The sequence below is a fragment of the Bison bison genome, unplaced genomic scaffold (genome assembly GCF_000754665.1).
Source record: "Bison bison bison isolate TAMUID 2011002044 unplaced genomic scaffold, Bison_UMD1.0 scf7180017864491, whole genome shotgun sequence".
NCBI classification, from domain to species: domain Eukaryota; kingdom Metazoa; phylum Chordata; class Mammalia; order Artiodactyla; family Bovidae; genus Bison; species Bison bison.
In genome coordinates, this window is record NW_011495050.1 from 17677954 (window position 1) to 17689859 (window position 11906).

An 11906-nucleotide genomic window follows, 5' to 3' on the forward strand; every position below is an offset into this window, starting at 1 on the left:
GCGGCGGCGGCGGCTTCTGGCCCCGGCTCCTCCTCCTCCTCCTCGCTCCCTCCATCTGCCGTGGTTATGGCCCGTCGCTGGAACACAAAAGAGTCTCCGCGGTGGAGATCTGCGCTGGTCTTGCTTTTCCTCGCCGGGGTGTACGGTAAGTGTCCGCGTTTCCGCTTCCCCCTCAACCCCTCTGACAAAAAAAAAAGCTGGGGCGACCTGGATCCCCGAGGCCTCCAGGACAGGGGCTCTCCGAGGAGTCGGCTAGAGAACCCGGCTGCCGACGGGACAAAAGACCCGGTGAGGGGTGGATGCAGCGGGAGAGGTGTCCCCCCCCGACACGGAGATGCTGTGGGTCTGCTCGTCCGCCTCCAGACCCTCGGGGGTGTTGCAGAGCGGCTTGCGCGTCCCGGAGCTGGGGGGAGCCCCCCAACCCCCGGAGAAGCTCGAGGGTGGCGGGCAGACTTCCGATCCGGGCTGGAGGGCCCCGGCTTCGGCTCCTTGGGAACTCGTCTCCCCTTGCACACTCTACACACGACAAAGATGTACGGTGTGGGGTAGAGAGAAAGGGAGGTCGCCCCCCGCCGCCGGCCGGGACGGTCCAGCCCCCCTCGACCCTCCCGGGGCCAGGAAGTTCTGTCCGCAGTGCAATTCCCACCGCACTGACTCCCCGCCTTCCCCAACTCGCTGGTGAAGCAGCCCGCTATTTTCTTTCCATCCCTGCACCTCGGGGGCCGAGGCTCTGCTGATCCCCGGGCATGCAAGATCCTGCCCCTTACTCTGGAGCAACGCGCGGGAGAAGGCCAGAAAATAGTTTACATCCAGTTCTCCCTCAGTCTCTCCCTCTTGGGGCGTACATGTCTGTGCTGACTCCCGGTTCGTTTGTCGCCTCATCCATCGTTGTCCGCTAATGTCACTGTTGCTTTATTCCAGTCGGTGGGTTATTATTACGTATATATGCCTTTGAGGTTAAGAGAAGGCTGAGGCTATGAGCGAGGACCAAGCTTTATGTATTACACAAGGGTCAGAAGAAGAGCTACATGGAATTCACTGGAAAGAACATCATTGCTTAATAGACTTTGAGTTCCACTTCTGACTTGACTGTTCTTAGTTCCTTCAGTTAAAAAACACTGAATCGTTGTTTCAGAGAACACCGTTAACCTTTACTTTGGGCAGTTGTGGTTTGATTTCTTCAGAGGGAAATAATTGGAAGTTGCCATTCTTAGATAAATTTTACTTCTAAAAATTGCCACAAACGTTTAATTCCCCATGTAATTTACAAGGGAGCATTATCTCTTTTGAAAGCACTTATCTATAGGATTGAATGTGACCGTAACTTTTAAAAACCTGAGAAATGACAGGAAATGAAGAATTTAGTGAACTGAAATGGACCTTTACTAACAACCAAGAAATTGTAGTTTTCCTGTACTGTTCACAATGCATCGCTGCTCCCTGAGCTGGTTAATATATTATTATTTTTGTTTGGGGGGAGTTGGTCCACATTTGATGTGGTCATTGCCAATGGTGTGCTTATTTGTGACCAGAAAACCCAGTGCAAAACTTTTGATTGTTAGTTGCATCAAGTGGCTGTGATCCCTACTTGCCTGGTGACTTGTGGGTTTGGGTCTACACCAGAGATCAATAAGCTATTCTGTGTTTCTTCTAGCCTGAAGGTGGGTGTAGTTCTGCACTGGGTTTGGTGTAATGGTCCAGGAGAGAGAAGAAAGAGAGAGGCATCGTTAGTGTGATTAAGAGTGTCCAGCTTTGTCCTCCACTGTAATCAGAATTGAGGCAGTGTTGTCTGATCAAAATGGATAAACAAACAGGTTCTCTTAGCTCTGCTTTCATTAAAAGCTATGCCATTAATATTTGAACGAAAAGTCTTTTGGCCTTTAGGGATAAGAGGCTGTGAACCCCATAATTTTGTCCTGGTGCACAAGAATGACTTTATAGTAGGTGCTTATCAGATATTTATGTTTGGGGAATTTGTGTTTAGTGAGAAATTGTTAGTAGACAAAGACTGAAGCTCCTTTTTCCAACAGTGTGGCATCAGATTATAAAACTAGCGAGTGATTATGCGAAGGGTTGATATACCAAGCTACACAGCAAGTTTCAAAGTATAAAGAAAAAGGAGGTAGTGAGCCAGGCGGAACACTAAACTATAAGCAGAGATTAAAGGAGCCCTTCACGCCTTCATTGCAGTTGGGGAAAATCTCTTTATTGCTACACTTTTTGTCCTCTTCTGTCTCTTCAGTCCTCTGTGGATTTGTATTAGAGGAAAAAAGCTGAAACAGTAGCGTGGGAGGGGGTGTGCGTTCATATAGTAGTGAGGTTTTACTTGTGTGTCCAGTCATTGTGACGAGTAGTGGATGCATCCTGAGAAGTACCTGTTCTGAGCCTATGGAACAAATACACCTTGTAGTTTATGGAGCTGTCCCTTGTCTACATCAAAACATGTGTTTTCCAAAAAGTGGCTTCAAAAATAATGAGAAACCTCTGTTAATGCAACTGAATATTTGGAGTAACGCTTAACTTAGACCCAGTGTGTTGGGAGGGGCGGGGGTGGAATACAGGTGGATTGGCTATTGGGGCAGTTCCAATACTTGCTCTTCACAGAGTGACTCTTTCTTGTCTATTAAAATGTAGTCGTAAATGGCTCCAGGTTGTGCCATGAATCTTTGAAACATTTCAAATGCCTTAAAAAATTATCTGTGTTTTGGTGTTTAGTTTCTTCACATGACCAATTTCATGGACCCTGTAACTATTAAATGTGACTGTTTCAGTGGAATAGTATGACTGTTTCCCTTCCAAGTTACTTTTCTGAATGCCCACGCCTCATTTGAAACTCTTGATTATGATATGGAATACAGTTAATGTTTTATAGGAGTAGTTGTTCAAAGACCGATAATTATCTTCACGAGCTGCTGTATCTTAACTGCACTGAATGTTCCTGGCAGGAGAAGGTAAAGGTTGACCTCTGCCGTTGGAAGTTTGTAGGAATAAGAACAGTTAGTGAGGGCAGCTGTGAGCTTTGCTGGGCACTGTGTTGTTCAGTCGCTCAGTCGTGTCCAACTCTTTGCAGCCCCACGGACTGCAGCATCCCAGGCTTCCCTGTCCTTTACTATCTCCCAGATTTGCTCAAACTCATGTGCATTGAATTGGTGATGCCATCCAACCGTCTAATCCTCTGTCTCCCTCTTCTTCTGCTTTCTATCTTTCCCAGCTTCAGAGTCTTTTCCAGTGAGTCGGCTTTTTACTCTGTTAGGCTGCCTGTAAGGGGAGAAGGTGTTTTCTCCATATCTCACATGGGGACATCTGACTGTTAGAATGCATGGAGGTTTCCCTGACTGTCTCCTGGTCAATACAGTCTAGCCATAATTTGGTAACTGTGGCAGTTCCATTACTTTTCCTTTTCCACTTCTGTTTGTCTCCCAGATCAATGTTTTCTAATCTTTTTTTCCCCCTACTCAAACCTAAAATAAAAATAAAACCATAAAATATCTAAAATACTGCATTTTTTTATTACTCCCAGAACAAAACAAAGTTCATGAAATAATACTTGTTGGTACCACCTGAGATTCTCGCTGATGTTTTCTAGTCTATTCCACCTCCCTTCTGTCCTGCTTCCTTTCTTCATTTACTGGCTTGGACCCACTTACAGAATACAATTCTTAGTTTGTAAAATTCTGCCCTGTGAGAAGCCTTAAAATGTAACTTAAAGTGTTTGTTGTATTTGTGTATCATTTTACGGTAGCCTTGAAGAGTTGTAGGTGGTTAAGTCTTCAGTTACTTGCTCCTAGAACCTTTGAGAGCAGTGAGAACTCTTCCTAATATATACTGACTGACTTGTGACAAAATGTTATCTTTAAACTGATTTTCAGCTCATTGTAGTCAAAAGTTCTTTCTGTACGCACTGCTGTTCTAGATGTTGTGGGAACATAACATATCTTGCAGTTTATGTCCAATGGGTGAGTCTTCCCCAGTGAATTTTATGAAACTTTCTGCAGCATTTTATAAATTTCCAGTTTAAGGATAGATGAGAAGTTCCAATTTTAGAAAGATTGTAGAAATAACTAGAACATAAGAAAAAAAAATCTAAACTGGATTCCAGTTACTTCTAAGAAAGTCAAGCTTGATTACATAAAATGTTGAATAAAACTAAATTAATTGCTTAATACTGTTTTTGTTTCTCTGAAGTGTTTTTATATTTGGGGTTTCTTTGTTGTTTATTCTTTTGTCATATCAGTGAATTTACAGTTAAAAGAATGAAAGGTAAAAAGGAAATGAAAGGTAAAGATACATTTAATATAGACAAGATTTATGTAGATTTAAATAGAAAATGTTTTATTTTAGAATGAGTTCTAATCCTGTTCCAGCTGCAAGTCTTTATAGGTAATTGAAGGTTGTTCTAAGCTTAGGAGTTGAGGTTGAATTAATGATTTCCAATTTCTCAGATTACTTTTCCTTCCAGTTTCTTAATTTCTCTTCATTTTCTCCTCACCCCACCCTGCCCTTTGTGACAGGGGTGAGTAAGATGTATCCTACTTAATCCTCATTTTCTGAGGTGCAAGACTAGATCCTACAAATACAAGTTACCGGTCTGTCTGTTCAAATGCATGTCATTAGTCTTTTTAAGTAGGTGCAACGGTAGATGTATATGTAGATAGATTGTCTGTCTGTCTCTTTAGTTTCAATACAGAATTAGCTTAGGGAGTTCTTATTCTCTAAACTATAGAAGGAAGGGAAGGAAACTAACATCTACTAAATTAAGTTCAGATACTGTGCTTGGTCTTCATTCAATGCCCGTTAATCTTCCTTAGGTCTCATTTAGAAATCCTACAAGGTATTATTTCTTTTTTTTTCAGTAGAGTCTCAGAGAAGTTGTGCCTTGTCTAAGCTCATACGACTAGGAAACAATAGAACCAAGAGTGAAGCTTAATCCTGTCTGTCTCTTCACTCACTCATTCATTTAGCAAATATTCGTGGAGTACTTACTTGCAGTAGGTAAGACAATACAACCTGGTGAACATGGTTTCTGTCCTCGTGGAGCTTATAGTCTAGTGAATAACTTGTGTGCTCTTCAACAAAAGCAAACAAGGGTCAGAGACAGTGAATAACAGACACAGAGTAGTTAGAGGAAGGCTTCATTGTAGAGACTAGGAGACATGAAGGATAGCTAACCATGTTATGATTGGGATAGGAGAGTTTTGCACAGGGAAACAACCCATGAAAGATCCAGACCTGGAAAAGAGCTGATGTGGAAGAGCTGTGCAAGAGCTGGTGTGTTTCAGGTAAAGAAACAAAATCAGTAGCTGGAACACGGTGGTCGTAAGAGTGATGAGGTGAGTCTAGATTCTCAGGCCGGAGCTCAGGGTGTTGGAAACCAACATAGAGAGTTTGGGCTTGTTTTAAGTGTAACTTATTGACACAGTTTAAGTGACATAATGTGATTTATGTTTTGAAGCAGTCGCTTTTGCCACTGTGTGAATTGTTGAGAAGTAGGCAAGGGCAGAGGAAGGATGATAGGTTTTGGCTGAGAGACACAGGAGCTTGGACTGAGGTGGTAGCGGTGGATAGAAGGAAGAGTATGGATTGCCTTTTGATAAGGAAGAAAGGGGTACTTTCTCTCTTGCCGAAAGAGGGAAGGGGTCCATAGGTTTGGAGGTAGGATGATGGAGAATTAACGGAACATGAGATCATCTGGTGAGAGTGAAGAAAAGAGCTGAGAGGTTGAGGGTCATTTCTGTTTCCATAATTCAGTAAATCAGTGTAGACCCTAGGAAGTTATGTTTCTGTTTTTTAATCTAGAAAAGAGAAGGCTAAAAACATCCAGTGCAAGAAGGTATATTGTGAATAGTCGTGCAACACAGACCCTGGGAGTGGGCTTAGATTAAAGTTAAAAGGGGAGAAGCTTAAGAAGTCTTCTATGGAGAACTCAGTTCTAAGGAGTGTCACTTTTGTTGATGAAGTAAGTGCAGAACAAAACTTCCTACAGTGTTTTAAAAGTGTTTCAGGCAGAAAATAAAGGACAGAACAAATGTTAGATTTCAAGGTCTTTTTGCCCAAGTTTAATGCTTTCTACTAAGTGATCAATTAAAGATTGTTGTTTATCTTAGGAGAGTCAAGAATACATTGGTGGATCAGATAACTTAAGAGTTTTTGGAAAAATAAAATTACCTTTTACCTTCCCCTCCCTAGACTGAATAGTTTATTTACAGAAGATATAACTTTAGAAGGTTCCACAGCTTCAAAATAATTGAAACCTACTGAATAGTTTGTTAGTTCTTGAATATTTGATAACTGAGACCAAATAGTTTTCTTCTTGAATATTTGATAACTCATTTCCCTGCTAGTATTACTTTGGTAAAGACATGAAATTGTTGTGCATTCGTGTTTTCACCACTGCGTAAAAGTAACTTGATACTTACCTTGAATACACTTCCATTTCAGTTTTTAGAGCTGGGACGTGGTGCTAATCTTTTCATGTTAAATGGAGCACAGTGGGATGTGTCATAGTTGGAATGTACCATTCAAATGTAATTAGCTGACTTAATTCATTGATTGTTACGCTATCTTTTAGGTTTTAGTAAGTTGGAGAAGACATGAATCTTTTTGTCTGGCATATTCTGAAATAGAATTCAGATTCTTGGATTTATTATTGCCTGTTCCAATGACACCAAAACCTTTTAAAGAGAATTAGAATACAGAAGTCCTTTGCAAAAAGATGCCTCGTTTAAATCCTCAAAATAACTCTGAGGTGGGTATGATTAGAAGAAACTGAAGCTTTGAGAACAGTGATTTTGCCTAAGGTTCACATCTCTTTACTGCTGTTCTCTTTACATAGAGACCCGTTATCCTTTAATCTCCATTATTGTAACAGTCCCGGCTAGTCTTGAGTCTTATCCTGATTCACTCATATCACACAGAGCAGCCACAGAGGGACTCTTCTAAAGTGAGGATATGATTACGTAACTTTCTTGCTTAAAACCTACTAGTAGTTCCCTTTTCTTAAAATAGGAGCATCACTAGGCCCTTCAGGACCCAGCAGATTCTCCTTTTGTTGTCTCCTGTCGCTTTCTCCACCAGGCCCCTCCCCACCACGGTGTTGCTGCTGCGCTGTACTGAGCACTCACTGAACGCGGGTCTCTGTCTCCTGGCCTTTGCACACACTGCTCTTTGCCTGGTTTTATCCGCCTTCCTCCACCACTTTCTTCTCTACACGGACTACTGCTATCCTTCGGCTTGCTTTTTGGTGTTCTCTCCTTTAGGAGATCTCTCTTGGTTGCTCCAAACTAGGTGCCCGTTACCTAAGCTTCTCAGATTGTTCTTAATATATGCAAATTTGGTATTTTCCTGTTTTACTTCTCTGTATTTCCCCCTGGAGCAGCGCTGCCTAACAGATGTATCATGTGAGCTTCAAGTGTAAGTCATACACATGGTTTTAAACTTTCTACTATCAACATTAAAAAAAAAAAGGAGATCAATGTTAATGTATTTAATAGATCTAAAATATTTTGATGTGTAATTGATATAAAATTATTAATGAGATATTCTGCATTATGTTTTTCATACTAAGTCTTTACAATCTAGTGTAAATTTTATTCTTATAGCTCATCTCAATTAGATTAACCACATTCAAATGCTTAATAGCCACTTTGAAAACAGTATCTATTATAAACAAGCCCTGTGATCCAACAGTTCTGCTCCTGATATAAACTCAGTAGATTCAAGGATGTCACGTGCATCAGAAGACATGTTTGAGGATATTCATAGCATCCTTACTTGTTTTAATTCCAGACTAGAAACAGCCCATATGTCCATCAGCAATAGAATGGATGAATAAATTATGGTATGCAGTATATTCACATAAGGGAAAACTGTACACCAGCAGTTTAAACTTTTCAGACTTGGGGCTCCACAATTATTTTATTTTTTAACATGGGGTGGGCAGGGGAGATGTCCTTGCTGCTGCTGCTCTTGGCTCCCACTCCCACCTGTAAGTAAAGTCACTCAGTCGTGTCTGACTCTTTGCGACCCAACGGACTATAGCTCCCATCCATGGGATTTTCCAGGCAAGAATACTGGAGTAGATTGCCATTTCCTTCTCCAGAGTATCTTCCCGACCCAGGGATCGAACCCAGATCTCCCACATTGTAGGCAGACATTTTACCATCTGCGCCACCAGGGAAGTTCTCCACTCCCACCTGAGGGCTCCACAATTACTGAGGACTCAAAGAATATTTTTTATATGACAGAAATAGATGTTTTAAAATAATATGATAAAGTTGAAAAAGAAACCCCATTACGTGTGACCTTAAGTGGCATACGATTTAAAAATATGTAAAATGACAACTAAAATTTCTCCTAAAAAAGTTAAATAAGAAGAATGGCGTTGCTATACATTTTTGCAAATCACTGTAATGTCTGGCTTAATAGAAGACAGCTGATTTCTCATGTCTGCCTCTGCAGTCAGTCTGTTGTGACATGTTTTGCTTGAGGTATAGGAAGAATAGCTGGCTTCACATAGATAACTGTGTGAGAAGAATTTTAGTAGCTTTTTCAGATAAATGTGAATATTCTTTGATGCTGCACCAAGACTTGAGAAGTAGTAGCTTTTTAAAGTTTAGTTGCAGTGTGGAATCTGAAATCAAATTAGTGAACTCTCTGTGTTCTGTTAAACTCTGAAAGGGTCTTGAAAATTTCCAAGAGTCCACTGACTGCACTTTGAGAACAGCTTGCTCTCATTACAAGAACAAGTAGAAAAAAACAAAGTTTTAAAAAGAAGGAAAAGAACCAAATCACTGCTGCAGGTAGGGTGGGTTAATTTCACATGTTGATTAAAAGAAGGTAAACACACGATTATGGCTCCTGTATGATTGCAGTGTTAGAAGTTAGACTAATGTAGGAGAGTAGTTGCCTCTTGGAGTTGGGGCAGAGGTGGGTAGTGATTGAGATGGGTACCAAGGAAGCTTCTGGGGTGCTGCCTAAATTTATTTCTTGACCTATATGGTGGTTTACACAGATGCAGGTTTTTTAGATCATAACTCATGGAACTATAAACTTGCAGTTTGTACATTTTTTTATGTATATTTCAAATAAAAGTTATTAATATCTTAAAAAATAGAGTAATGCTATATAATAATATCCATAGAAGATTTTCTGGTAAGGTAGATTCTCTTTAGTGTTTGCATTTAGTTTTTGTTCTTTTTTGTTTGATTTTCCCCCCATGTGTTTGATAATTAAAAACAATTTTGAAACTCTGAAAAATTTCATATGTATTCAAAAGTAGAGCACTAGTATAATTAACCTGATATACCCAACATCCAGCTTCAACAAATTATCATTATATGGCCAGTCTTGTTTTATGCCCTCCTCCACCTACTCCCTAAACCCAAATGATTTTGAAGCAGATCCCAAATATCTAGTCTTAATAATATTTCAGTATGTATCTAAGATGTGGAGGCTCCCAAATTCGGTAAAAATCTTAGGCCCAATACTACTAACTAATTAAAAAGTTCACAATTCCTGTCAGTACATGTCTAGCGATATGGTCTTCCCAGGTGGTGCTAGTGGTAAAGAACCTGCCTGACAGTTTAGGAGACATAAGAGACTTGGTTCGATCCCTGGGTTGGGAAGATCCCCTGGAGGAGGTGATAGCAACCCACTCCAGTATTCTTGCCTGGAGAATCCTCATGGACAGAGGAGCCTAGCAGGATATAGTCCATAGCGTCACAAAGAGACATGACTGAAGCAATTGAGCATGCACACACATGTCTAGCCATATATGTAGATTGCTCTAGTTGTAATACAAACATAAAGTTTCAGAAACCGTTTGAATCAGGATGCAAAGAAGGTCCTTACTCTGTGGTTGAGATCTGTTCAGTCTTTAGTGTTAATGGTTCCCATCCCCCACCTTTTTTCCAAAACATTAAACGTGATGTTTGCTATAGGTTTTTTATAAACTCTTAATCAAATTGGAGCTACTACATGAGTTCCTATATAAAATAAGTTTCTGGGAATAGACATTTAATTTTGGCACTTAAGAGTTGTTATTTCTGAAATGATCTTAAGTTATTTATAAGGGCCAGAAATTATACCTAACAATACAGGACAGTACTTGTTGAATAAATGAATTTGTTTATCCATGAATGGAGTAAATTACATTCATGTGAACTACTGAGGTTCAATAGTTCAATGTTGAACTCCTTTTGCATTTATGAGATAGACCAGGACAAGTTGGTAATGGTGTATTATCTTTTAATCTGCTGGAATACATTTACTAATTTTTTAAGGCTTTGTGTTTGTATCTATGAAGTCAGTTTATAGTTACTGCCAACTTTCTAACTCCCTCCACCCCTTTTCTTTCTCCTGTAAGCTGACTTTCTCTCTCCTCTGGCCATTTTTCATTTTTTCACATCTGTTAATCTATTCTTTTAGATCCACTTATAACAGATTACACCTTTTAAAATTGATTTCAGCTGTCAGGAACAGTGTGGTGTTTCAGTTGCAATTAGGGAGGAAGAATAAGAGTTTACGACCTGTATAGCTACAGTTACAATAAGAAAGCAAAAATGAACAACCGTGTTCTGCTGACAGGAGAAATGTTTTTATTCCTAGTGCAGATAGACTTTTGTTTTACTAAGCAATAGAGATGAGCCTGTGAGAGGTCAGCCTCTTCTTATGAAGGAGCCTTATGACCAAAGAAGCAAGTAAGATACTTTGTTGGAGATGGACTGGTTCCACAAGAAGAAGAATTCCACCTGAAGGTGGGGGTCTGTGGAGTAAAATGGAGATGCTGAATGAAGACTGAGCTCAAATCCAGGGATAGGACCACTGTGTTCTGCCAGAGGGGCACTTCTAGTCTGTTGGGGATGATTATACTTTAAGACCAGACTTATTTGCTCAAAAGGTAACAGCCATAGAACTGTGTAAGCCATGACCTTGTGTCCCTCACGTGATTACTTGTACGTAAGAGTATCCACGCTGGTACCGAGGGTGGAAGATGGAATGAGAGCCTACTGTTTGTGCTGCTCTAGTAGAATCACCGCACAGACTTTAGGTTCTAATGTCAGTGAGTAAGTCTAAAGTGCAGGTCTTTTAAAACTCCCTGAAATCATCTTCAGGTATACTATACATGTTTTACAATATTGGGTGCTGAATAGCATACTTTCCTTAAGTGCAAAACATCCAGTTTTCTCTCTGGCACTGGTACAGAAGTTTTTTGAGCACCAGATGAAATGGTTGTATTTAGAGGCCGTGTGAAAAATGTGAGTGAATGTAGGTAAAATTGCATAAATTCAGTCTGAAGTGGATTCAGCTCCACATTACTTTTCCCACTACGTTACAACAAGGAACTGAGTGCTTGACTTGATTGAAGTATGTGGGTGTGTTACAGAGAATTCAAAATAAGATACATAATTTATTCCCACTTTTTATTTATTTTGTTTACTTTTTTAAAAAAATTATTCTTTTGTTTCCCTGACCTAAGTAGGGGGCTAGCTACAACAGAATTTTAAATAATAGAAGTTATTTTTTTTATAAATTCTTTTTAGAACTGTACTCTGCAACTATAAGGGCATGGTACTTCTGGAGAATATATTTTTTCAGTTTCTACCTCTTTGAGTCAATTTTGTTAAAAATACTAGGTCATATTTTCCTAGAATATTATAATTTCAACTTTATTTCCATATTTGCCTTAAAGTTATAAGTAATGCGCTCTCAAAAATATTTTCTATGTGTGTCCTGGCTTTCTTTTTGGTCCTTTAGTTTTTTATCTTTGTCTTTTTATTCTAGAATTTAAAGATTCTTCAATTTAGTCTTCTCACTTGTAACTTTCTACAGTATAGTTGTTTATAATATAGAAATGTCTAATTTCTCAGCTTAGTCTTAAAAGTTATACTTGTCTGGTCATACATATG

General features: G+C 39.8%; 1 protein-coding gene across 2 annotated transcripts in view; it reads left to right on the forward strand.

The window, feature by feature from the left end:
- The first annotated feature begins 6 nt into the window (after positions 1-6).
- Positions 7-11906, forward strand: part of LRP12 (low density lipoprotein receptor-related protein 12) — a 91239-nt gene continuing 79339 nt past the window's right edge. The window contains exon 1 of one of the 2 annotated variants that reach the window (XM_010863480.1): positions 7-145. In XM_010863480.1, the coding sequence (XP_010861782.1) occupies positions 67-145 (79 nt within the window). In that variant the 5' untranslated portion in view covers positions 7-66. The remainder of the gene's footprint in view (positions 146-11906) is intronic. The other variant, XM_010863481.1, reaches the window with a different exon arrangement.